At 45.8% G+C, this 27,090-nt stretch overlaps 1 protein-coding gene across 1 annotated transcript in view; it reads left to right on the top strand.

The window, feature by feature from the left end:
- The first annotated feature begins 8,647 nt into the window (after positions 1–8,647).
- TBX15 (T-box transcription factor 15) overlaps positions 8,648–27,090 on the top strand; it is a 90,345-nt gene continuing 71,902 nt past the window's right edge. The window contains exon 1 of the mRNA XM_053970279.1: positions 8,648–8,849. Coding sequence (XP_053826254.1) covers positions 8,648–8,849 — 202 coding nt within the window. The remainder of the gene's footprint in view (positions 8,850–27,090) is intronic.

The following is a 27,090-nucleotide window of genomic DNA, read 5'->3' as shown; positions in this document are numbered from 1 at the left end:
CTAAGGCACAGGGGGATCTTAACAAATAGAACAATATGCCACAAAACATCTGTAAAGAAGAAAACTTCCAGTCAGGATTGCTACGGAGGCACTTTTGACTCAGAGGCTATTGCTCGCCCTTGCTATTTTAGAAGAGGCCATACTTGTTCCCCCTGGCGCCCTCGTTCCCCTGGCGATATGGGGGTACACACAACCTGAGTTTTGTCCCGATAGTTGGAGAGCTTTTCTGGGCGGGACGCGTCTCGCACGGATGGTGAAGAAGGAAAACGGGGGCGAATGTGTGTGCTGGCAAGGGGAAAGCCTCCGGGTTCCGGTCAGTCTCTGCCAAACAAGCAGTCACACTCAGATGAGCGCTTAATTGCTATTGTGTTTTTGTTTTCCAAAGGCAGAACTCCTATTCCCCGAGCGCAGCTGCAGTGTGGCACAGGCTGGCTTTGTCTGGTTGCTGTGCGGCCGCTCTCGTCATGCTGGCCCCGCCTGACTGCAGCCCAAAGCCAGGAGTACCTATTTAGCCTCCTGCCACCCACGCACGAGAGAATGGCTGGATGCAGGCGGCTGAACACCCCTCAGCCCTGCAGCGAGTCTATCCCTCGCTGACTGCTCATTCCCGAGGAGATGAAGCCACGACCTGTGCTGAACTGTCAGATCCCGCTCTCAATTTGCTTCGTTGCCTTCCCCCGTGGGCGAGCTGCCGTCCCCTCTGAATTTGGCTCTCCCACTTCACCCGCTGGCCGGCCGTGCCAGGCGAGACTCGGCGCCTGCTGCCGGCACTGTTTTCCCCTAAGCTGGAGCCTTTCGCGGCTGAGCTTCCCGTGCTGTTTTCACACAGAACCTCCCGGCTGCTGCGCCCACGCCGGACAGCCTCGGGAAGTGCTGCCGGGGCTGCCTGCCCCAGGTGCGGCCGGCCGGGGGGCTCCGCTCTTTCTTGCTGCGGTGATGTCCCTGCGGTTCGGCCCCTGCGGACAGCAGCTGGCTGCTGCCCACCGCCCGCCTCAAAATATTGTTCTGCGGGAGCCTGAAAGATGGCATTGCGGCCCTCAGGCTCCTCCTCCGAGTATGCCACACGCCTCTCCTTGACCCGGGGCGACTCCGTGCCCACTGCGACAGGGACGCGCCGGGGCCGAGCACAGGGCAGGGAGAAAGGCCTCGCGGCGGGGGAAGCACCGCACACGCTGCCGGGCTCGCTGCTGCGTCGTCGTGTCTCCCCAGGGGATGGAGAGAGAAGATAATTTCACTTATAGAATCATGATAGAACGTGACCCCGACAGGAATGCGGCCGGCATCGAGACGGGAGCGGGGGGAATATCTCTAGGTTTCTGCGGCTTTGCGGGGAATTAGCGGGATGGGTTGTGGGGAGCCGAGAATGCTGTGCTGAGGGAGCATAAAGGTTCAGCTGGATCAGGGGGTATCCCACGGCATAATCGCTCGTCACCCTCCGTTCGATTCCAAGGCTTCTGTCTTCCAGGCAGGAGAAATCCCTGCGAGGCGTGCAGTTCACACGGCAAGAAAGGGACCACAGATACCAGGAGAAGTTCCTCCCGCTAGCCCAAAATTTCGTCCTGAGAGAGCCCAGTCCCCGGCAGCTTTCTGGTTACTAGAAACTAATAAAAACAGTATTAGAAGCTAATAAAATCTTGCTTAATAATAAATCTGGGTGAATTCCGGGCGCGGAGCAAGAGCGGGAGAGGTTTGAGATGCAAAAAGAGAGCACGGGTCCGGGTCCGATGGCTCATGACCACTTTCGAGGGGCTTGGAGCCGCATGGCTGGCGTGCCTGCCTTACACAGCAGTTGTGTTTCACGTGGGTCAAAATAAGCCGTGTTTGAAGTTCCCGGGTTGTGCCACGAACGTGTCTCGTGAGGAGGCCGGGGAACACTCTCCTGCTTCTGTAGTGGTGCCTAACGTTGATAGCACTGTTTTCCATAGTGGAAGGATTACATCCGGCGGCCACAGATCTTTTGAATAGTCCCATTAAAGTCTGCTTCGTTTTAGGTTCGGCCCTAAACGGGATTATTTACAGTATAACACCTCACGTATGAGGTAGGGGAGTGCAGAGACGTCTCTTGGTTCAAAGAGCCGTGCCTTGAAGAGGGGGAAAAAAAATCCCTTATATTTATTTTTTTGACCGAACACACATTGAAATGCTGTGTGCATTCCTGCTTTCCTCCTGGAAAAGCGAGCTTTGGATCCCGTCTCGGTAACAAGGGGCCGGTTGTCCGCCTGCAGCGCCCCATATGAGAACTATTGTGCGCAAGACCCACAGCGTTTTCTGGGGAACGCCATTTTTTTCGGCGTGTATGAGGCTTCGGGACAAGGGGCAGCGTGAATGGGTCCTGCCCGAACCCGAGGGAGGTTTAAGCACGCTTGGCTTCTCCCTCTCCTCCTCCTTGGCGGCAGCTCAGGCTGGGACGGCTGCAAGGTACCATAGGCCCCGTGTCTCCAGATCTCTCCACTGATCGCACTCAGTTCTGTGGGTTTGGGAGCCGAGAGTTGAATTTGGGCTGGAAAAATAATCCAACAAAAAAGGAAAAGAATCCTCAAACGTCAGTACCCTCGAGCGATCCCAAATTGTAACAGCAGCAATTATCTGCGAAGAAGCAGCTCTTCAAGGCGCCTCTGTGTAAAAGCCGTTTGATACCCGCTTTAAATTGATTTCTTTTACTTTTCCAATGGAAAAGTAGTCAGGCTCCCTGCAGAGAACAGTCACCTTTCACACTAAAATCTCCCTGCCGAGGCTCGCGTGGGCTGCCCCACGCCTGATCCTGGCACGGCTTTCCTGGCATGGTGCTCCTCGTGGGGTGATAAGGGAGGCGTACACATCCCAGTCTGGGGTCGGAGCCATAGGAGTGCTGAGCCATGGCAGAGCTGATCCTCCTGGCCTTCGGGAGATGCTTGGCCGGCAGCCTTCTCGAGACCAGCTCTTGTGCCCTGACTCTGACAGTGGATCTGGTTAAAGTTCTTGTCCCGGAGTTTGTCTAGATACAGCCTCGCTGCCGGCTTTTCTCGCTCCTCCTGAGGTCTCCTAACCCTCTAGAACTCCGAAATTCCTTAAAGGTGGTTTATGTATTGGGGGAAAAAAACCAAAACCTGCCAACAAACAAACAAAAAACCCAACCCAGGCCTATGAACCGCTTTGAAATCTCTCTCGGTCCCGTCTCGCCAGCTAACACCACTCCAAAGTCCACCTGCAAAGAGAGGCAGGGGCAGGAAGACGGAGGCCCCGAGGAAACCTCAGCGACCCAGTGCGGATGAGGCCGGGGGAGCGCACAGGGGGGCAGCGGAGCCCAGGAGCCCAGCTGCACCTTCTCCTAGGCACCACCACCCTGTGTGAGCGACTTCGGCTGGCTTTGCCACCTCTTCTCGGGGGTGTGAGTGTGTGTGTGCAAGTAAGGTTTTCAGGAAGGTAATGTGGGGGGTGGCATGGCTGATTGGACACCTCTGTTCCTCATGGAGCTAAGCGGTGCACTTTTTTTTTGGGAGGGGGGGAGGGGGTGTGATGGTCAGCCCTGCTTTCCGGTGGTCTTGCCAGCCTCTGCCCTCCTTGGAGCTGCCTCCTACCTCTCGCCATCCGAGAGCTGCAGCCACGAGGATTCACCTGTCAGCAGAGACCTCAGCACAAGGCAGGGAGAAAATCTGCAGAAGAGGGAGGAAAAAGAAATATCTTATAAAAAAGCGGGCGGCAGGAGCAGCCGGGATTGGGTCCGGGGCGCCCGTGGGTGTGAAGCCGAGTGCCCCGGGCGGGCGCGCCCCCAGGCTGTGCCCGACGGCTGCAGCGCACAGGGAGCGTGGAGCACACCAGCCAGCCCGTGTGTATCTGCGGGTTTCACGCAAGCAGCGAGAGCTGAAAGCTGCAGAAACTCCGCGAGCCTGCTGACAAGCAGGTAAAGCGGGTCTGTAGTCTGCAAATGAAGAGAGAGATCATCTAGTCCCCCGCTTATCGTTCCAGGTTGTTCTGAAGTTTGGCGTGGTAAATACAAAATGCATGGCTTTTAATCCTGCCTGTGTTGTTCCAAGTCAGTAGTTGAGAAGGCAGAAGGGTCTCTAGCCGGGACTTTGGTCTTTGTTTGCGAGGGGAACCTGCTTTGTGTGAATTATTCATCATAATTGCCTATTTCCAAACAGCTCCGCGGGGAGGCTCCGAAATGCAGTCAGGTCTGACTGGTGCCTGGAGAAAAGTGACGCCCGGAGCTAGTGGTAGTTCAGGGACAATGTTAAGTTCCCGATTCTCCTCCCCACCGGGAACACTGGGGCCGGCATGGGGATGAATATGGGGAGAGGCCCGGGACAAGGGGCATTTTGTTGCCTTAAGCACAGGAAACGTGCCGAAGCGTTTCTGCTCTGCCTGGTCTCCTTCTGCTGCCCCGAAAACAGGAGAGACAAAAATAATATACGTGCCGAAACAAACAGGGGAGAAGTCTTGGTAAAATGGAGGGAAAGTAGTGGCTGGTTTTTATAGTCCAAGTGTATAATCGGATTTTTTTTTCTGTCCTGATAGAAAGCAGATAAATTTAGGAAGGGAGAGCTAAGAGAATAATTACAGGGTGAAGGTAGTTAAATTTTATTTCGAGTCCCAAAGGCAAAACCTGACATTTTATTGCAAACATCTGGAAGGCTTAAGAGACTGGCATGGTGTTTGTTTAAACACTAATAGAGATTTTTATTCTGTAAAACACAAACAAAGCCCATTTAAAAACACTTGAGACTGTAAATATTTTGCGGTGGTTCAATTCTCAAAGCCTGAGAAAACCGGGGGAAGGGGAGGGGGAACGAATCGACAGCATAATAGGGGTATAATTATGAATTAGTTAATATACGCAACAATACCGTTTGTGCAGACCATAAAAATAAATTGCAGGCGTATTTTTTTCCCCAGTCACAATAACTGACCCCGCGCAGCACGGGAACATCACCTCGCTCATGTTTCCAAGTGGCGACTTGTGCTTGCTTTAAACTTGCCTCTTTCTAGAGAGCCAGCCTCGAAATCCTCCGATCCGTTAAAAGATAATCGGCGCTGTGTTAAAGCCCAGTAAATCACTCGCTCACGTTATCAGACAGCCTGTTTTTAACGTTGTTTTCAATTACTAACTTTTAAAAAAAGAGAAATAACAATCAATCCACGGGTTCGATCTGGATGAGAGACCTTCGGAAAGGTTTTTCTTGCTGTGGAGAAGGGTTTGAAACTGGCCCAGCCCCTGCAAACAGCACATCTGGACAGCACTCCCGCCCAGCAGCCGACTCCCCTTATTTCTCTTTTTCCCCAAAATATTTCCATATATAAACAAATATTTTTCAGGCTCACTCTGCGACAACTGGAAAGCAGAAGTGAATGATTTCTTTATAAACCCCGAGGCCTGGCCCTGCGACCCTTGCTCCTGCCACTTTATTCCAGGGAGCAGTTTCCTGGATTTAATGGGAGCTACCCCTCCGAGTAAGAGTCTGGAATAAAGACCAGGCAAAGGGGCGCATTCATCTCTGGCGGCCGGGGGTCGGAGTCGGATCTGAATCCAGATTAAGGCCAGGCCTCTGGTAGACTCGAGGTTTACACGGCTCGCCGCGGGGAGACGGGACCCTGGCCTCGGTGCCGCTGCGGCTGAGAGGAGCCCCGGGGTCCGGGTGCCGGCGGCGCAGTGCGGACGCGTTTTGCTCAGTCAGATCTTGCTGCAAAAGCTCAACCGAAATCCCATCCCCCGACTCGGGAAGAGGGGGTTTTCTCTGGGTGAGCTTTCTCAGCGCAGGGGGCAGCGAACCCTGCGAGGGGGCAGCGTTGGTTCTCTGTCCCCCCCGCCCCCCATATCCCTCCCCTTTCCCCCCGGCACATCCAGTGGGGCCGCAAGGTCGCTGCAGGGTCTGCCCTCTCTCTCCGCTCGCACGGCGGAGCAGCAGTGCCTTTGTGTTTACCGCTTTCGCATCGCCCGGTGCGGACGGGCACAGGGAGGGCGAGCAGTCCTAAACCTCCCGGGCACCAGGATAGGGCCAGGGAGGAGGGAGAGGAGCAGTCGCCGGGGCCGTGAATCCCCGCGTTTCTGGGAGCGGTGTCCGGGACCGCGGGGAGCTGCTCTGCCGCCCCTGGCAAAAGGGTCTGCTCCCTGGGGTTTGACAATTAAGGGCCGTGTTGGCTTGGAAAGTGCGCTGTGTCTCTTGTCGGTGCTTCAGAGTCTGTGCTTGGCTGCCAGAGCACTGCGGAGTGCTAGGACACCGCAGCTCTCAGACCTAGGGTGGCACAGGAGAGAGCCCCAAGAGACCCGAAAGGGGTCGGGGCTGCTTTAAACTGTCCACCAGTAAAACCACACTTACTGTTCTGAAAAAAGTATTTCTGAGTTCTTACATCAGTTCCCAAAATTCGCTTAAATCTCCCTGCCTTTCCAGCACCGTTTCTTTTCACTAAAACGCTATAAATAATCCACTGTTTTCTTGGGCTCTTTTGCTAAAATCTCCCTCCAGCTTCTTTGAAAGCCTTCCTCAGTATCTGCATCCCAGACAAGTGTTTCCAAGGCTTTAGGAAAGAGGGAAAAGAATTGTTTTGGTGGATTTTTTTGGGGGGATTTTTTTTTCTTTTTGAGACATTCCTTCGCCTGGGAAAAGACACACAGCTGGGGGACCCGCTGGAAACACGTGTGCCCTCCTCCGGGTCCCCGCTCCCGCTGCCGCCTTCATCCAAGCCCCTGCCTCGTCTCTTCTTGCTGCTACTCTTGCCCGGCGCGGCTCCCCACGGGGTCGGGGAGCGGGCAGTGCCAGGGTGGGGAATACACGACATCCATCCCGTGTGGCAGCGCCGCTGTGTCCGTCGCTGATCCCGCGGAGAGTGACCTGTCAAGGAGGTGTACTGGAGGGGAGGGGAAAGGAGAGACGGGGAGGGGGATGACGGCTGTAAGGCGGGTGGTGGAGACGTACACAACCTTCTCCTCGGCCTAGATAACAGGGTTTAGCCGGGATTTCCGAAGAAACGGCTCTTTCCCGTTTTTCATCTGAAATCCGTTTCCGTGCGTGGGAACCCCGGCGGGCTGTTGTCAGTCGGCGCTTTAGGCCGGGGACAGGGGCTGAAGGGCTCCGCCATCCAGCGCTGACGTGGGCACCATGGATTCACTCTGGGAGCAAAAGGAAATGTATTTCCCCCCCACGCTCCCCTTTCACTTGTTTCCAGCCCCATAGAAAAAAAATCGTCTATGAAAAACCTGCCCTAAGCAGCTCTGCACCTTCGGGGAGCAGCTGAGAAGCAATGAACAAAAACAATCCCTTTCCTCAAAAATTGTGTGTCTCCTTGCTCGTTTTTTCCACCGCGGCTCAGTTCAGGCCAATCCCCTCTCGTACTTTATAATTATTTATATTATATTTTGAACTTGTGTCGAATTAACGCCCCGCGGCTTTCCCCACTGCATTTTCCGTGTACAGTGTTTCGCTCGACTTCACCCATTTTTCCGGGGTCCCACCAGCTAAGGAAAACACACGCTTCTGTCACCTTCTCAAAAGCCGCCCTTGCTGCTTTTCACTGCGAGCCCCCCCCGCCGCGCCACGCGTGACCGAGGGGCGTGGGAGCAGCTGCGGACCCGCCTCAGCCGGGCGGATGTCAGGGCAGAGTGAACAAGAGAGCAGAAATAAAATGCTGAATATTATCCAGGCAAGCAGCCGGGATATGTACCTAACGGCTTTGTTTTCGCTGTAGCAAGAGTGACAAAAAGAAGCGGGAAAGGGAAAATAATTATTTTTATATAGATAAAAATCCCTTCCCAAAGAGAAGGCGCTCCCATGCCCGGGTGTGTCTGGGTCTCCCTGCCAGCCCACGCCGCCCGCTCAACCCTGCCGCTCCACGGACACGCATCGTTTTGAAGTGAAAATTTCAACCCCCTCGAGACGTTGCTTCTGCTTCTGCCAAACACCGATTGCGCCGGCAAGGGCAAGTAATACATGGCATAAATGAAGTTTTAAAAACACCCCGTCATCCGGCACCGCTGGGTGATAAAGCACCTCTCGGGTACTTTGCGTGGGGCTTAGCCAGCAGCAGCGTTTGGGAAACCTGGGTGTGGCGGAGAGAAGTGCGGGAGTTGTTACCTCTCTGTGTTTAGAGTTATGGGTTTCCTACTGGCTCCCCGTTCTTCAAACAGTTAATTCTCTCGGCCGGTGTTCCAGAACTCAGATGGCCAAAATTCCTCTCCCTCAAGCCCGAGTCTCCCTCCCCTCCCTATTGGGTCGCAGCTTTTGGGTCTCTCTCGAGCTCTCCTTCCTATTGGCCGGGGACATTTTTTTTTTCCCTTTTTTTTTTTTTTTTTTTTTTTTTTTTTTTTTTTTTCTGACAGGCGCACGCAGCCTGCCTAACTCTTGGAGGAAAAAAAAAATACCAGAAGTTTGGATCAATCAGAGAGAGACAGAAGGAAAGGAGAGAAGAAAAAAAAAAAAAAAAAAGAAATCCAGCCTGCAGCCCCTCTGAGCAAGTGCTGGGACCTGGGCTGAGCACACCCTCCTGGCTCTGCCTGCGGAGTATCTGTAGCCTCATGTAGTGCCTTCAGGAGACTGAGGGCTGGTTCTTCTGGGGGTGCAGCTGGGGAGGGGTGGGGGGGGGAGAAAGAGGAAAGAGGCTCTGCCTCTGGTCCCCGAGCTGTGTGCTCCCAGCCACTGGTCGCTCCTCTGCCCAAGGGTCTGGGCTGGGGGATAAGATGAGTGAGAGGCGAAGATCGGCGGTGGCCCTCAGCTCCCGAGCGCACGCTTTCTCGGTAGAAGCCTTGATCGGGACAAATAAAAAGAGGAAACTGCGAGACTGGGAGGAAAAGGGGCTGGATTTGTCCATGGAAAGCCTCAGCCCCAATGGCCAGCTGGGGGACAATGAAGACCCGACTCAGTGCCTGGACCTCAACCCTGGTTAGTGCGATTCCTTTCTCTTCGGGACCCCCTCCGCCTGCCCCGCTCCCTCCCAGCTTCTCGCCCTGAGTCCTGTCGGGAGCTGCCCGCCGGGCAGCACGTCCCGGAAAACATCCGAGACTAGGAGTACTGAAAAAAATAAGCGGGAATTTTGCGGATTTTTTTTCCTGTTGTTGTTCTTGTAGGTTTTTTTCCTGTTGTTTGTTTGTTTGTTTGTTTGTTTTCCTTTCAGTTTAAGGGGACTTTCTCTTACTCGCTGTGTCTCTTTCCCCTCCGCATAGCTCCATAATTTCCCGCGAGGGACGGCATGTCCCCTCTGCTTCCTTTTTAACCCTCTCTCCTTCCACTCCCTCCGTGCCTGTCGATCGCGATAGTCCCTCCCGGGTGTCTGGGGACACGCGTTTCGTTTTGCCCCAGTTTCCCGAGCCCCGGTCATGGAGTTGCCGGGTGGGTCTGGGGCAAAGGAGAGGGGTGCAAGTACACGGGGGGCGGCCGGTGACTCGGAAGAGGAGAGGGGTGCAAGTCGCACCCCTCTCCTCTTCCGAGTCACCGGCCGCCCCCCGTGTACTCCCCGCGGAGACAGTGCCGCCCTAAGCGGAGGTTTCGGTGTAGGAGGAGGATGTGGGCATCCAGGATCAGCGCTGCCCCGGGGCGAGGGTCGCCGGCTCTTCGGAGCAATGGAGACCCGCTGTGTACTCCCGCAGCTCGGGATCCTTCTCCCGGGACCGGAGCCGCTGGGTTCCGGCCGACGCGGCCTCGCTCCGCTCCCGGGACGGAGCGCACAAGCCGCGGCGGAAACGCGGGGGGATGCGGAGGGGGACCTACCCTCTCCGGAGGGAAAACGCTCCCGGCAGGGAAAAGGGCCTTAGCGGGTAAGGGGCACTGCGAGGAGTCCAGCCCCGCTCCCGAGCCTGGCTCCTCCCGGGAGCCGCGGAGTGTGGAGCAGCGCCGGGTCCGCGGCCCCAAGGCCAGCGGGACGGGGTTAGGGGAGAGGGAGCACTTCCCTCTTGGTGTTCGTACTTTTAACTTTAAACTCTCCTTTGTTTATTTTTATTTAAAAGGGATCCGGTAGCTCGCAGCTCTCATTTGGCTCAAGCCGAACCCTCGGTCTCCTCTTGTCCCCCTGGCCGTTCCTCTTCGGCCTAAAACGACGGCTCCGCAAACGCAGCCGCGGATCCGCGACGATCCCGAGAGTGAAAACGCGCTGGGCCTCGCTCCCCGAGCTGTCCCCGCGCCCTTCTCGCAGTCCCACGCCCCGTTCCCCAGGGCCTTAACAAGGGTCGGAGGGAGCGGCCCCGCTCTCACAATTATAGCGTGGGGAGAAAGCGAATTTTAGGTGATTTCTCTTTGCTTGCAGTGTTCGGATGGGGCAAAGAGGTCAAATGATTCCTTTGCGCAGCCCCTAAGAAAAAGGGCAGAGATATCCTCCACTCCTGCCAAGTTAATTCCGCTGCACTTGGAACACCTTCTAAATTTCGTTTTTATTTATTTTGCGTGACGTTCCCTAAGCTATGAATTAGCATAAGATGCCCAAAAGTAAGAGTAAAAAACCCAAACCAACAAAACAAATAAAAAACAAAAGGAGGGGGAAAAAAGGAAAGAATTTTAGATCGAGGTATCAAAAATATTTGCTGTTAAAAAAAAATTGAAGTGTTTTTGAAGGGAGCTAAAGACTATGAAGACCTCGCCCCTCTTCGCCCTCAAGGAACCGCACTTCAATTTGCTTTTAACAGCCAGCAGCCTTTCCCGGTGCGGATCCTAAGGAGAAGTAGGTAAAATCTGCTGCTAGGGTCGTCTCTCTTAGCGGAGGGACGGGCATAAAGGAGAGGGGACAGCAGCGATCAACCAGTCAAAAAATAGCCTACAGTTTCAGAGGCTTCCCCTTTCAAAAGAATAAATACGCGATCATAGAAAAAAAAAATCCACTTTCTAATAACAGAGCTTGTCTGTGCATCAGTATCTTTTTTTTTTTTTTTTGACTTCTTTTTTTTTTTGTTTTAGAACAGTTTTTCATAAATTTTTAGCCGCAATGGGATATCTGTTTATACGGTCTAAAAGTTTAATTTGCCTGTTTCTCCGTGAATTCGAATTAGAAAATTGGAAAACTCTCCATGCGCCAGATTGGAGAGCGGGAGAGAATGGCTGCTAGTGCCTGAAACCTCAGAAAGTAAACGTGATGTTTTTCATAAAGCAAAGGAAATCAAGAACAGTTTGAGAAATCATTTTTAGGAGGTTGATAGACTTTAAATAAAGTCCGCGTCTGTAATTTGCACAGTCACTTCATTAAACCTAATTCCTCCGCGGTGTACTTTTGCTGCTGGGTGAAAATTGATTAGCGGCTCTATAATGACCACCAAATTCCATCTTTACAAGACCTAATTAAGAACAAATTTTACACCCAACGTATTTTAAACTTGCCAAATCTCCAGCGATATAGAAAAAAAAAATTAGAAAAGGGAATTTTTATAGCGTCCCAAAGGTTCAACACTCAAAGCCGCTGCCCCCGAGTAGCGACGGGCTGTTCCTTCTGCTGGCGGTATTGCTGCTACGGGGGTGCTTGCGGAGAGGCCGCAAGTCGTGCAGTACGCGCTGGGAAATTATGTCCTGATTTTCGTGGGATAAGCGAAAACGGTCTAGACCCATTTTTCGATCTTTTCGCCTAAATTGCCTTCATTTCAGCGCGGGAGGGTCTGAAAACTATTCAGTGCGGGGAGCTAAACGCGGCCACGAGTAGAGTAAAGCTTCGCACTCCTTTGCCCAGATCTTTTGCGTGCAGGCGGGTATGAGTATTTCTCTCCCAAGCGCGGCACACGTTCTCCGGCAGGGGTGAGGGGAGGAGGCGGCGGAGCGGCCCCGCTTCAGTCCCCGCGTCGGTGAGGATCTGTGCTGGACGTGTACAAACCGCAGCCTTCGGGGGTGCCTGGGAGGCAGCGCTACTTGTTTCCCCGTTTTGGCGGAATCCCTGACCCCTTACGTGCCATTTTACAGCCGTGCCCAAACTCTTCCTTGACGATATTGGCGAGACCGAGTCTCCCCGAGAGACCTGCCCTCCCTCCGGGGCCGCATCGTCCTGGGAGAAGCGAGGTAGCAGGCTGGGAGGTGCCGGGACGGGCTATGGTGTGGGCAAAGGTGAGAAAAACAAGCGGATGAATCCCCCAGGTTTGTAAGAAACATCTCCCGAGCATCCGAGCTATTTATGTCTTAGCCATGAATTTTGTCGCCAGAGTTAATGTGCTTTTTTTACGAGACTCATTTAAAAGGGGAATAAACCTGGATTTTAATCATGTGCGGGTTCAACCACGAAGTTGTGAAAAGGAATTCGGGATTACAGCGGCTCTCACCTTCTCTTTCCCACCCCATGCACTCTGGCGCGCCACGCGTGGGGCCGCGACCGGGCCGGGGGAGGCAGAGCTCGCCCAGGAGCTCCGGGAAGCCTCCCCCGCTGCTTCGCCGCCGCCCACGGCCGCGCTCCCGCATCCTCCCCCGGCACTCAGTTCTCGCCGCCGACAGGCCAAAGGAGGAAGAGGAAGAGGGTGGCGGGACGCCCCTCCGTCCCCTTGGCAGGTTCGGTTTCAGAGGGCAGCAAAACAATGGGCTCGGATGTCTTCTGGGTATTTATAGATTTAACCTGAGCAGCGGAAAGGTCACGGGGGCCCCAGGCGTTGCCTCCCTTGATGAATATATTGTTTACTGTCGTTTACGGCGGTGGCACTCGTCGGCCCGTCCCTTCGCCACCCCAAGGGCGCAGGGACAGACCGAGGCAGAGCCGAGAGCACTCCTTTCCTTGACGAAAGTTTAAGACTTTTAAACATTTTTTTTGGAGAGTGTGGGTGGGAACGTGTTTCCGTGGACGCGTTTGCCTTCACAAAAATACGGCTGCTCCTTCAGGCGGTTAGGGTCCCTTTCACGGCGACACGAGCACAGGCACTTCAGAGGCAGAACAAAACGGTGTGGCGGCTAAATAGGTAGACTTTCTCGGCTTTGGGACCGTCCTTTTCCTCGCGAAGAAACACACAAGCCATTTTGTAAACGAATTTTACTTGCTAGTGCAGTCTTTGTATCACACGTCCATCCCATCGGTATTTTTGGTTGCATATATTAAAAGTGCACCTACCAGTTAAAAAACCCCAAAACCACCCGAAAACAAGCAAACAATCCCCAATCAACAAATTAAACAACAGAAAGCAGGGCATTTTTGAGAGTTTAACTATTCGTTCCTTGTGTTTGTCTGAATCTACACTGGCGAAGTACTTCGAGCCTCTGCAAAGAGAGAAAAAAACAGAGCACACATTTTAAGAACCACAATGTGTTTATTACATGTGCTTATCTTTAAGATTAAGATACAGGAGTCTGACAAAGACTTCAGTGGCTGACAAGAGTAAAACCTTCAGCTCTTTTAGCGCCGTGTGTTGCTCTCCTGTGTCTCCCAGGAGGTTGCATCGATGTCCATCCCAACCCCGCTCCGCCGCGGGGCTCCCGCTCCTCCTTGCCCACGGGCAAAACCCCTCGGTCGGCGGGGGTGCGGGAGCCTCCCAGCCCGCCCACCCTCCGGAGAGGTAAAGAGATTTTAAAAGCATGAGAAAATGCGATTGACCCTTCTACTTCCTAATTTTATTTTATGATTTTATTTTATTTTATTTTATTTTATTTTATTTTATTTTATTTTATTTTTTAATACCCTTGCTTCTGAATGCTTATATTGATGAAGTCCGTTCTTCGAGCAGTGGCTGTTAAACCCGTGAAGAGGGAGTGACTTAATTCGGTTTCTCACTTCAGCTTTTGTTTGAGTGCTCGGTGGATGGGGCTAGGATTTCAAGAGCTGGCAGAGCAATTTTTTTCGTCTCTTTCCCTAGGTAGAGCACATTGGTGTACGTCGTCCATTGTTCCTTGAGGCTCGTAGACGATCAATGCTCTGTGACAACGAGATGTTAGACAAGAGAGTGTCAGCTTTGCCTTTGCCTTGGGACTGGGTATAATTGATGAGAAGTCTTTCTAACGAATCTGTGTGTGACTGGAATTGTCTGAATTCATTCCACCTGTTGGATCATCAGTTTGCCTCTTTAAAACAGGATACGGAGCTCAGATCCGTTGCTCCCTTGTATACACGATGGAAGGAAATGCGAAAATCTTCCCCTCCTCATACCTCTGTTCCCCCATACCCCAGCAGCAGAGCTAATACTCTCGTCTTTCCCAGAGGAGACAATTGCAGGAGGCAGATGGAGTTGTCCAGATGAGAGCCAGGAGAGCTGAGCCCTGTGGGGGCTCGGGAAAGGGTTGTCTTAGTCAAGTTCATACACCTCTGACCTTGGAGCCTGAGGAGACAGAGAGCGAGAAGGATTTGTTCCTGTGGTCATACGTGCCTTACGGAATTGGGAAACTCCTGCTGCTGGGTTTGTGAAACCCCTCCTGCAGAGAGGTGAATTACTCACACTGTATTAGAGACGGCAGGTAATAATAGCGGCAAATAGGCAGAATAATAGCGGCAAACCTTAAAGAAAAAGGGAAAAGGGCAGTGTGTCAAGCAATTTCTTCCTTTTTAAAATATGTATTTTAAAGCTGCAGCATTTTTTACACAGGTTTATTCCATCTGCTGGTAAAGGTGAAAGCTGCTGTTTCAAAAGATGTTTCTTGTCTTTGACAAGAACTTTGGGAGAATCCAAAAAGCTTCTGTTACAAGCAAAAATCAAGTAATTCCTTGTGAACCATCAATCACTTCTCCCTCCTCCCATTTGGGACTTAGCACTTATATCAAATATCAGCCCAGCTAGCCTCTCCTCAGGCAGAAGTGCCCTGCTTTATCCGTATCTGTCTTTAAGGAAAACTGATGCTTTTCTCAGATGGAAAAGCTGAAAGATGCCTTCCAAGAGCACTGCATTCAGGAAAGAGCATTTACATTGTTTTACAACACAGTCGGTGCCATTTAAGTAACTTCTATTCACACAGATCACCGTTCCTTTTGTAATTCGTTGGATTCCTGAATGAATCTTTGCTTGGAGTTTTAGGTCTTCAAAGACCAAATTTTTTTTTTTTCAACGTTTCTTTTTCCTGCCTTCTGATCTAGATTAATAAGGTTACAATAGTTTAAATAATGCTCTAAAACCAGTCTGAGAGTACTGAAAAAATTCATTAATATATTGAGGCACGATCAGATGGCATTAACATTGTCCTTTTTGTAAAATTAGTATAATCTGTTCAGGTGTGATTTAAATTACCCGAAGTGTCCATATTGAGATCTGTAGTTTACACTGGTGACATAAAATCAAATTCAGTGAAAGAAACTTAAATTTTCTAAACCTGACAACATTTCAGAGATTGACAGAGTTTCCCAGAGAGGCTGAGCGTGCTAGTGCCCGTTGACGGAGTTCAGGATTTTGTGCTAACTCTTAGTTCTCTGACATCCTCTTAAATAGTGCAATTACTTGGCAGTAATGGGATTGGATCTTCTGTTTAAATCCTGTCAGAAAAGGCATCGTGGGTATACACACATGTGGAGAGTATCTGCCAGCCTGGAAGCTGTGTGGCTCCTTTGGGAAGAGCAGTGGTGGGCACCTGGGTGTAGGGAAAATGCAGGCAAGTGAGGTCTTCCCAGTTCTCCAGTTCCTAATCCTGTCCAGAGCAGCTCTGCATAGCAGCACATTGAAAGATTTTGCTTCTATAGCTTCTTATTCGAACTACAGTTTCTTCAGATAAAGAGTACCATGCAGCAATGCTGAGACATTTTTTTTTTCGAGAGGGGAAAAAAACCCCAAAGGTGTAGCTTTCTGTTGCTTATTTCCAGTGTTGTTGAAAATAGGTTATATTTGCAACCTTTACACCTGCAAAACACTTGCTTGTCTCAAAATACAACCCCATTGCATTTCCTGTGTTAAAAGCTGTAGTGTGCTCTGGTGAGAAGTGCTAGGGAGAGATAACATAGTGGTATGGTAAAATTAAATTGAAATATCTTTTAAAGCACATTGATAATTTTTGAAACTGAGAAGAAATGTGTGCCAATTGAAATTCTAGTAGCAATTTGCATCCTGGGGGCATCTTTTAATTGCATATTCTTCAAGGTCAGAAAACAATAAATCAGTTAATCAATCCCAGAAGTGATAAAAGCACTCGTTACAATAATATTTTCATATATCCTTTGCTTAATTGAGCTATTGAGCTGAGAGTATTGTGAAGATGGTGAAAGGATAGTCTGAGTCAGACCCCTGTGATGGTGGGCTGTCCACTGTTTGCTGTGTGTTTGTAAATGCAGCCTCGCAGCTGTTAGAGGGGAGGATTCACCTAATGAGTGGCTTGGGCCAGCACACACTGATTCACAGCAATGGAGGAAGTCTGAGGAGGGTTTTCATTTTGGGAGTCAGCAGGAAAAAAGTGAAGATGGTGAGGATTCACTTAGATTTAGCTTAGTAAAAGCTTTTTAAACAATTTTTATTTTATGGAGAGTCAGGAAAACTTAGGGTTTGGCCAGTCTTTAAGTATTTATTTTTGTATCATCAAGCTACCTAATGTTTTTAAGTTGTGCAACCATTTTAGAAATAGATTCCAAGCCTTCTTGTTTTGATTAATTACAAAGTAGTTTTAAAATAGATCATAGAACTAATTAGCAAATAAAGAATAAGGCATTTTTATTTATATAATACTCAAACCAAGCATTTGGACACTCAAAGCTGCTTCCCATTTTTTCTTTTTCTAAAAGTCAAAGCTCTTTGGCAAATTCTGCAGTATTTAATGAAGTTTTCATTTCTTCTAAGCTGGATTTTCTTGGTTAATTATATATATAGAGTTAAAAAAGAAGTTCAGCTAAACTCTTGTATGATAGAACTCAGTCCCTATCATAGTGGTTGGCTTCACTTCACTGCCACTGCACCTGTTCATTCTTCTTGAGGCTTTTGCTTTTTGGGAAAGAAATCTTCCAGTATTGTTAAATGGACATTTCCAACTATGTCCACATGTGTAGCTCTTGGAAAGGAGCTTAGGAAGAAATTATTGCAAACCACCTTTGAAAGAACCTATTTAGAGTTTCTAAAGAGTACTTAACCAACTGGTTAAAAGCTGACACAAATCATATTAATAATCAGCAGATTTACATGAATGCAGCCACAGCAAAAATTGTTTTAAAATCAGTGGGCCAGGGCACACAGAATAGTTATGAATGACTTACAGTTCTTTGATTTCACTCACAGGCTGGATGCACTCTTGGCTAACACTGACATTTTTCCATGACCAATGAATTAACAAACCTAAGCTTCAGCTTTTAGGAGCTTCAGGAAATAGAGAACTCCCTGGTCAGAAATCTCCCCTAAAAGCAAGGAGAAAACTGAAGACATTGAAGTGTCTTTGCTTTTAATAAGAGTGAAAAACTGTGTATCATAGACTTAAGAAGCTGCACTAGTAATAGCAATATCCCTAAGTAAGAAAGCAGAAGTGCTGCTTTCTTATAATACCAGCATCAGTGTCGATGCCTATGCAGAGAAAATATGAAAGCATGTTATAACATTTAGAAATGTATGGTGCATAAGATATGTAGGTTAGGGAGGCTTTAAAAATAGGTTCTTCTTGGTTCACCCCTAAAATGCCTGTAGATCAGTTCTGTAAGTCTGAGTTTAGTGAGGAAGAAGAAAGCTTGGGAATAGATGGAGATTCACAGATTTTTTATTTTTCACCTAATCACCACACTGGATTTTCCTCGATCCTGCTCTAAGGAGCCTGTTGGAAGGTCAATTATTAAATGTTCATAGGTCCTATTGTAAACACCTTTAATGACTTTTACAAGAATCACTTTCTTTGATGCAGAAATTATCCTGGTTCTGCCCTGTCAGCATCCTCTTTCAGCTTTGCACTTTGTACAGAAAAAAATGCAATTTTAATTGTGCTTTAAGCAGCCTTTCTCACCAGGGTGGAAAAATAGTGGAAGAAGACCTGTTGAGTATTCCCTTATACCCTCTCAGACTTAGTGGAAACATTGTCACTGGCTTTTTAAAAAGCAGACTTCAGCCTTCAGGTTGTGCTGGACTCTGATGCTGCCTACACTTGTAATTAAATACCATGCAAGAATTGGGACTGGCAATACTAAATCTTTAGTTGACGTATCCTAGCGTGAAGGCTGTGTGGAAGCACTGCTAAAGGAGGGCCTGATTCTTTGACATGCCAAGTATCTGCACTTCAAAGGATTATATGGTGCTGATTTTCAAGGGTGCAACTTCTGTGACCTTATTTTCAGTGGTGTTAAGAATGTGTAATTGCCATGGAGATCTTAACCTCTCCCTTGATTTCTGCTCTGAGACACCCTAAACAGGCTGTGATAGCCAAAAAATAGGCTCCTCCTCAGCGCAGCTGTTGGGATTGGAGTAATTTTGTGAGATTCCTTTTTCTTCTGCTTCAATACCGCGTCAGTTTGTAGGAGTTAAATAGTCATGACAGTGAGGTTAATACCTGGGTGATCATTTTATCCTATAGCCTATAGATCATGTTTGCTCTTCAGATTTAGTGCAAATGCCTGATAGCATGAAAACAATCAGGTTGGATCAGCTGCAGGTTTCTGGATTGTGCCTGTCTTTGCAATTTCTAAGTGCTCCTGCCATTTAGTTGTGCAATACAATAATACAGTGCTCCATACAAGGCAACAAGGCCGTTATTTTTACACTGAGGAGTTATTTTTTTGCTTCATAAAGCTTAATCTTTTTATGCCAGAAGATTGTAGCAAGCTATGAAAATACAGAATTCAGCCCATGGCTGTGGGTGCTTAATGGTTTTTATTTTGCTCTGGAATTTAAAAGATAAACAGAAGTTTTATTATTGTAGGATTTAGGGGTTTCCTGTGCCAAGCTCTTTGGAGCAAATAAAAAAAAAGTCTTCATTTACCATCAAACAAGCCTAGCAAAGTCTCCATATGCCTAGTGGCAAGGCAGTCACATTATTCACTCCAAGGCTTGGAGTGTTACCACATAAAATGTAACATCACAGTGCTGTTACGTAGGTCCTGCAACGCTGTCGGAGTGGCAGAAAGTCCACACTGCCTCATTAGAGACTCCTTGGATTATTCTGTACAGTGCAATTCTGTTTACTCCATCACTCAGGAAATTGTGCCTGAGCTGGGGAAAGGGAGGGCAGCTGTGGAAGTGCCTAGCAGTGTGCTGTTACAGAAATGGACAATAATTAATAGCTTTTGTGAAAATATAGCTGTATAATGCAACTTCAGGACAAAAATAAAAAAAGCCACCTCAGTCTGCTTCTCAGAGTGAAAGATTCAATAGTGAATTGGCTGGTTATTAAGAACATTTCAAGACTGTTTGCTCAAGTTACATTAAGGTGCTGAGCATCATTTATCCAGGGTAATGCTGGAATAATTGATTTAGAAAAAAAGGAAAAGAGGTTGGATTGAATACATAGAGGGCACATAAGAAAGTAATCCAGTATGGTTACAGCCTTCCACAGAAAAGCAGTTCAGCATTGAAGGGGGATGGAAAATGTCTAGGGCATTTTTTGCCTCTGTTCTGTTGCAGTGCGAGATGCCCTGCTCCTGGTTGTGCAGGACTGGAATGTCCACGGGCTTCTGTAGGTGCTGACTTGTCCTTGGGCTGAGAAATGATATAAAAATAGCAAATCAAGAACAATAGTGCTGTAGCTTGGCTGGATGAGGACTGGGTGTCCTGAATCCTTCTGAGGGGCTCATTTGGCTGGAACAAGGGATGCAATGCACCAGGGAATGAAGTGAGTCACCATTGTGTTCATGTTGAGTCATGGGTGTACATTATCATCCTGGGAAAGAAATGATGGTGAAATCAGGAAGAGATGAGTTAACAGTGGCAAAGGAGTAGAAAACTAGAAACTGATAGAAAACCAGAGAGAGGGATCACTATTGGGAAGGAAGAGGAGAATGAGGTGGGAAAGGGAGTGGTTCAGGGCTTCATTTCCTACCCACCAGCTGCTCTCAGCATGCGAAGAAATTAGAAACTATTTTCAGACTTTCTCCCTGCATCTGTGTACCTTCCTGTGTTGTTTTTATTTTTTTTTCCAGAATAATGAATAGCATGGTTCCTATACCTGAAATATACTATTCAAAATGGTTTCTGAAGACAACTAAGGACATTACATGAGTAAATGTAATAATTTGGTGTACTTTAGATATGTAAGAGAGAGGAAAGGGAAGACGTCTCAATTAAGTAGAAGCTTTCATGAAAAAAAGCAGGATTTCTTCCTATGGTCTTTGTTCCTCCATGGTTTGAAGCAAAAAATTAGGAATTTCAGGAAAAATTAAGAAGACTCTTCTAAAGGAAATATTTTCTCTTATAGTCAGCTCCACAGGATTTTTTTAGAATAATATTTAAAATCATGTTTGCAACTTTGGCTACTTTGTCCAGGTCTTTGGTCTTTTTATAATCAGTAGATGTTAGGCATGGAGATCAGTCTATTGTATTGTGTAGTTGCATTGGCTGAATATTATGGATTTTCATTGAATATAAAATTCATATATTTCAGTGCTTTATAGTATTAATATTTAAATTATCAGTATACAGAGTTTTTTTATGTGCCATAGAGACTATTTTAGATGTGTAGTGAGTGTAGTTATTTATTCCATAGGTATACCTGGAGGTAATTTCTAATTGCTAATTAAATTACACATAGCACATTTCTGATTCTTAAGGTCATAATTAAACTCAATTTATAATAATCAAGTACTTCAGATAATTTAGTCCTCTCCCTCTACTCAAAATTTGTACTTGCTATATTGTTTATTTGTGTGTTTTCCTGGGGGCATGGCTAGAAGGAAGAGGGACCAGCTTTTCTGCACAGCAACAGAAGTTTTTTGAAATGCCATTCTGGCTAGGACCCCTGAACTTAAATGAAGAATTATGAAATAGCAAAGGTTTCCTGTTGCAATTATTTGCAGTTGAATGAGAATATGTGTTTGTGAACTGACCCTCAATCATTTTATTTGTGAATATTCAAAGAATTACTGAGTATTCATGTGGATGCTTGGCAGTCATGAATTAAAATATAAATAATTATGTCTCAGACAGTTGCTATTTGCTGTACCATTTGCAATGATGTTTGCTGTGCAGACAAATGGGAAGGAAAAGCTTATTATTATGGTCATCTAATGAAGTGCATAATATTTATTTTGCATTTTTTTTTCCTGAAAAATTTCTGCTTCCTTTTTTTCCTTATTCCACATTCACAGTTGTATTATTTTTGACTTGTCTGAGTCGTGACTTTTCTCCCGTAAGTCAAGGTGTTTGTCCTGCTCTGTTCCTAAAGCAGGAGGTGATTCATTGTTAGCACTTGGCTCGTGGCACGTACTTTGACTGGTAACTCCTGGGGACAGCCCAGGGCTGTCCTTTGCTCACATTTAATGGCACAGCAGAGCAACAATTCCCATCCAGGGCCTCAGGACACTGCAGCTGTACAAAGAGCAATATTTTGAAGGTGTTGCTGGTCAGTCACACTCCTTTCATGAGAAGAATTCACACCAACTCTTTACGCTGTGGTTGGCTGAATTTTTTCCCATGTGCACACTAAGAAGTGATCTTCGTTGCATGTGCCAGAATTGCGTCTTTGAGCACAGCAGGTCAAACGCTCCTAACTCTTCCTTGATATCTCTGTCATAAGGGGACTTCAACCAGGATTTGTCATTATTTTACTTGTGGTCTGAGTTTGATATAATTTAATAATAAATTTGAAAGAATGGTCAATGATATTTGAGTAGGAAATCAAATCTCAGTACAGGGGAAACCCTAAATGAAGAATGAAGAAATAATAAAAGTAGAGTTTTGTGAAATAGAACAGAGGTCATGAGGTTTTTGGTTTTTTTTCAGTGCACAATGAATTACAGGCGAGATATCCATGTATAAAGGGACATTTTGTGGAAAAAATCCCCCAGAAATCCCTGAACTATGAACTATGTTTCTTCTTTGTCTAAGATATTTGTCTAAGATATATTTGTCTAAGAAAAGCCCCCTTTACTCTTACATATCTTAACAACAAACAAGGAAATAGGAAGCAGTAATTCCTCATTTGTGAGGAATGAAGCTGGAGGCCTAGTTTGCAGAGTTTGTACAGCAATTAAACATATCAGGATTCCCAGTTCAAATTGTTGGCTCAAAATGCATCCTGATTTAATAAGGAAAGAACAGGAATAAGTCAGTGATTGAGTTCCTTGAAAAATGGATTTGCCAAACTGGAGATTTAACATTTTCCTTTTCTTCAATTACATTTTGATTACCCTGACACAGATAAAAAAGGTTGTTTTTTTTAGGAGGACATGACTTTCAAAAGTTATAAAATATTTGTTTGTTTGCTTTTCTTCAGAAGAGTCTTTAGATGCTTATTTGGGGCCAAATTCAGCAAGCAACTGAGAATTCTAGCTCATCTATTTTCTGAAATTAAACAAAATTTAAACAAAAGCGTAAGAGTGACAGTGACTTATACTTTGATATTTCCCATTTTTCGTGAATGTGGTTCTCTCTCTTTTTTTTGCTTTTGTTCTACGATTTTTTTTAAGAACAGAGGATTTTTTTTTCAGTGAAGACATTCCTGCTACTCTTACCAGCACAGAAAAAGGGACTGTTAAATATTGGACAGAGTCTGAATCCCATTTTAATTGCTATATACTTTCTCCACATCATGTGCATGTATAAGTCTATCCCTCTCCAGACAGATCTATAATATGTTCATATTATAGATATATTATATGTATATATTATATATATACATATATATAAGATATATAATACATATATATAATATATAATTTAAAGTATTGTTTTATATATATAATATATATTCCTTATAATGCTAGTATTTTTGGTATGGTTTTTGTATAAGAATTTAGTATAATCTTTTTCTAGGGATATTAAAACACTGTATTTAAACATTTAACATATCTTAGGCATTTTAGAAATACTATTCTCCATTCCCTTTTTGCATTTACTTTTTTTTTTTTGGCAACAAGTGTTAAATACTAGTGTTACATTTGATGGCTAAAAATAAGAGAATTGTGCTTTGCAAGACAGGTTTTATGCATTTGCTAGTGAAAGCTACTTTCACTTTATAATGGAATTTTAAAACATGTCTTTGTATAGAGCAGCAAAAAAAAAAAAAAAAAAGCCTTGCTTTTTAATGGGAGAAACATTGTTTTATGTATAGATTTGCCCAATCAAGTTTGCAGCAAGTAGGTAATGTTCAGGTCTTGAAGGCAGAACTTCCTTCTGTCTTCTGTGAGAATCACTCAACAAGAGCATTCCCCTTTTTCCAGCAGATATATTTGTGGCAGCACAGGTTTCCTTCCAGGCAAAAGTGGGCGTGAAATCTTCTTTTAAGGGGCAATTCAAAAAATTCACAGTGTTAAACAGAAGTGCAAAAAACTCTTTTAATGAAAGACAGATTGCCTAAGATTATCACTCTGCTAAACTGAAGCAGAGCAGCCGAAATTCCTGCATCATTTACATCCTGTGAGTAAGGCAAGAGCAAAAGCTGGAGGGAAAATATTTGATAATGCGCGAGCAAACAGCTGTGAGGAAGAAAAAGCTTCATTTTCAGTCACTGAATCTCTTGGCAAAAGAAAACATTAGTTTAGTCAATGCCAAATGAAGCAAGCCCTGGGCTGTGCCATGCCATAAATCCTTAAAGGGACACTCTCTCCTTGGATTTAAAAAAAAGATCAGTTCTGATGTCCTCCAGTTTCTTCTCCTTTTAAATACTCTCTCTGTCTATGCACTTAAAAGTGTTTAAAACTTTAATTTCTGTTCATGGGATCTTTCCCTTTTGTATGTTTGCAAAGGTGGTTTCTGTTAGCCTGTTTCCTCCTTGCTATCTGAGGCCCTGATTCTGCCAAAGTGTATACATGTCCTTTATTGCAGTGGGTCTCCCATCCAAATCCCTCCCAGCAGGAAAGGTGAGCTCACATTTATGTGCTTGTAGGAGCAGTGCCTAATTGTAGGGGAAATGGAAACTGCACAGAGCTTTGTCTGTGCCACAAAATAAGCAATAGAGACTATGGAGTAAAGTATATTTCTTTAATACTTCAATTACAGACGTGCTAGATGTGATGTGTAACTTTAGCAAGGGACAGGCCCTTCAGGGAGGAATGTAATATTTCACCTTATAAGTATATAGTTTTAAGCAGAAATATCTATTAAAATGGTACATATTGAAATTATTTCAGTTGTGAGGTGAGGAATCAGGTTCTTTATTTTCATCCTATATTTTCATTTCAATGTGAAACTGTCAAGTCCTTTTGTTGTTTGCCATGGAACTCCAGTGGGACTTTGATTTTATTTCCCTCATGCATGATCTTGTTTTGCACATTTAGCAGTTCTAATATTGGAATTTTAGGTAAGTCCATTCAGAAATTGCAGTATTTATTAAACCACCTTGTGTGGTGTGAACAGAAGACAGAATGTTGAACAAAATTAGATTGTGACCTCTTATATGTCCTTATTCAGAAAAATAGTCTCACTGAAGTCCCTGTGACCTGCAAAATACATCAGATGCAATTCAGGCATTTACTTGAACCTAAGAGCCTAAACCGCATTTGAAAATGCATGGTGGGGGGTGGGAAAAGTGTGCTTAAATTATTTACATGCCTTCAGAGGTATATCAGGTTTTAAAGTATGGTAATGTCATGCATGAGCATAATTGAAAAATGTAGCCTAGCCATAACAGGCTACCTTCACCTTGTGCTAGAGGTGGCTGAGACAGACTGCAAAGCTGCTGTCATTTTACACAGCTTGGTAAAGTCGCTGCACAAACAGCTGTTAGACCCAACATGAAGAATGATAGAGCACTGAGTTGTTAGATGAGAAATTATCTTACTTTCTTTCTTTTTTTTCTGGCTAACGACCTGTGGTAAAATTTGGGCAAAGGTGTTTCGCTATAACTCAGTTTTTGGACTTCAGTTGCAGGAAAGTTATGTAGAAGAGAGTCAATCTTTATTTCTCGTTCTGTCTTCTTGCACTCTGGTGCAGCTCTTTTACTGAAAGTTGTTTGCAGAGCACAGGCAAGATGGCATTATTTAGATCTTGTAAAATGAAATATGAACAAGCACATATCACCACTTCAGGAAGACTTCATACACATTTTCCACCCCAAAAGCCTAGTTTTGCACTTCCCCTGGGCCCCAAACTCTTGAAGACTTCTAAAGGGTGTCTCTGTGAAAGAAACAAGCCTCTTGTAAGCAGCTGGACAAATGATTTGCATCATGTTCTGATGTCACCAGAAATGTTAGTTCTTCCTGCCCCTTCCCCAATTACTGTATCCTGTTGTTTACTGACATTTTCAGCTCCCCATACATTTTCCTGAACATCTCACAGCATCCCAGGTGCCAGTGAACATTTTCTCCATCTGGCTCCTGTCTGAGGATGTTCTCCTGGGCCCAGCACATAGAGCGAGTAGTCAAGAGAGCCTCATCAGTGAAGGTGCTAATTTGTTTTTGATTTTCAGAAAATGTGTAGAATTGTAATTCATTTGACACCGCTACCCCTGTGTCAAAGTTGTTAGAACCTGACCAGTGAGTCATTTGGACCAGTGGGTGAGAATATTAAGGGGAAAAGGAAAATTTACCAACTGATGGCCCTCTGTGAGCCTGAATTCTTAAGAAATACAGCTAAAATGTTTGCTATGTATACAGGCGATCTGTCTGCTTCTTTTACAACCCAATGTTCAAAAGAAATGCTTTAGGCTAGAGTTATTTTATGTGCTTATGAAAAGATGATGAAAAAATAATTTTCCACACTTTCACACATTTTTTGTCATTTGTATAGCTTCATTCTTCAACTTTCACATCTGAGTGCCACTTCAGGAAACAAACCCAACTGCATAAAGCTTATGCACATGCTGTTAAGGGGTGCTGATTCTCTGTTCCCCTTTGTTCCTGACAGAGGTCTTTTAAACATTTCCTCTCCTTTCCCAAAATACATATAAGGAAGTAGCTAACAAATATCAGTATATCACCATTAGCAAACGAATTACTACCTGAAGTTATTAACAGAACATTGAATTTCAAAACTGCTGGTTTAGAGACTGCAGATTCACACAGACAGCCATAGGGTGACTTGCAGTGTTTGGCACCTTCGTTTAAAGGATGTTGCTCTTCCTTTTTCCAGGAGATTTAAGTTGCTGCACATTCAACTCATGTATTGAAACATTACTTTAATTCTGACTATGGCAAACTACCCAGGAGCATTTCATTGCTGTGCCTCATCTACTGCCCCTTTTTCAGAAGCCCTGACAACTCAGAATGAAACGTTACCCCTTATTTGGTAAATTGTAACATTTAAAAATGATAATTAATACACAATTAACCTTTCATAAATTTTTTCAGTAGTTTGACATAAATAGTTACACTCTCTGAGTAAAGATTTGCCTGTTAGGGAACCCAGATTAAGAACCTGTTTACCACATAAGACTAAAACCCCATATTAAGAGTTCAGTGTAGTTGCCTGGCTCTTGTATGGAACACTGGATATGAATTTCATCAGAATATTTATAGATACAGCATTCCTCCTTTGTATCACCATCTGCTCACCACCTCTGATTCTCTAGCTGAGCTTCAGAGTCTGTACCAATGTCAGCGGAAGCTTTAAAATTTGCCATTAAAATAGAAACAACAGCAGAGATCTGCTATTAAAATAATAGTAACAACATCCCTCTGTGGGATGCTGGGGAACACACAACTATGGACAGGCCTGATCCAGCATTCCTTTTCTGCCCTGGGAGCTCTTTTAGGGGGTAAAAATAAGAAAAGAAAAAATGCACAGGCTGAGCCCGTTTGTGAACATATCGATGGAAATGTGGAACTACTTTCTCCCATTGTCCTTCGAGCTGAACACTGGGGAGAGGTTGGAACAATGCATGGAAACGCCATGGAGGGAATGTAAAGAGATGCTTAGCAGATGAATTCAATATAAAGAGAGCTAAAACCACTGATAAAGTTAATTTATACTTTTTCCAAGTGACTCTCCATGTAGTTGTGACTTGGCCAGCTTCTATGCATATTACAGTTAATGGCAGCAGGATTACAATTAATAGGAGCAGTGCTTATACTGGATTGTAGTGAGACTGAACTTAGGGGTCATGTATGAAACACTCAGCACATCTTCATGTGTTATAGTAGCAGAACTTCAGACACAATGTAATTCCTGAAAAGAAAATAAGATTGTAGTGGCTAGAATGAAAGAAAAAGATGATCGCAGTGATCAGTAGTATGTCTTGAGAGGCTTTACTTTTCATATTTTGATGCTACTTTGATAAA

This window comes from Vidua macroura, chromosome 2, assembly GCF_024509145.1.
Source record: "Vidua macroura isolate BioBank_ID:100142 chromosome 2, ASM2450914v1, whole genome shotgun sequence".
NCBI classification, from domain to species: domain Eukaryota; kingdom Metazoa; phylum Chordata; class Aves; order Passeriformes; family Viduidae; genus Vidua; species Vidua macroura.
The sequence above is the reverse complement of the archived record's forward strand: the minus strand, read 5'-3'. Positions and strand labels throughout refer to the sequence as shown.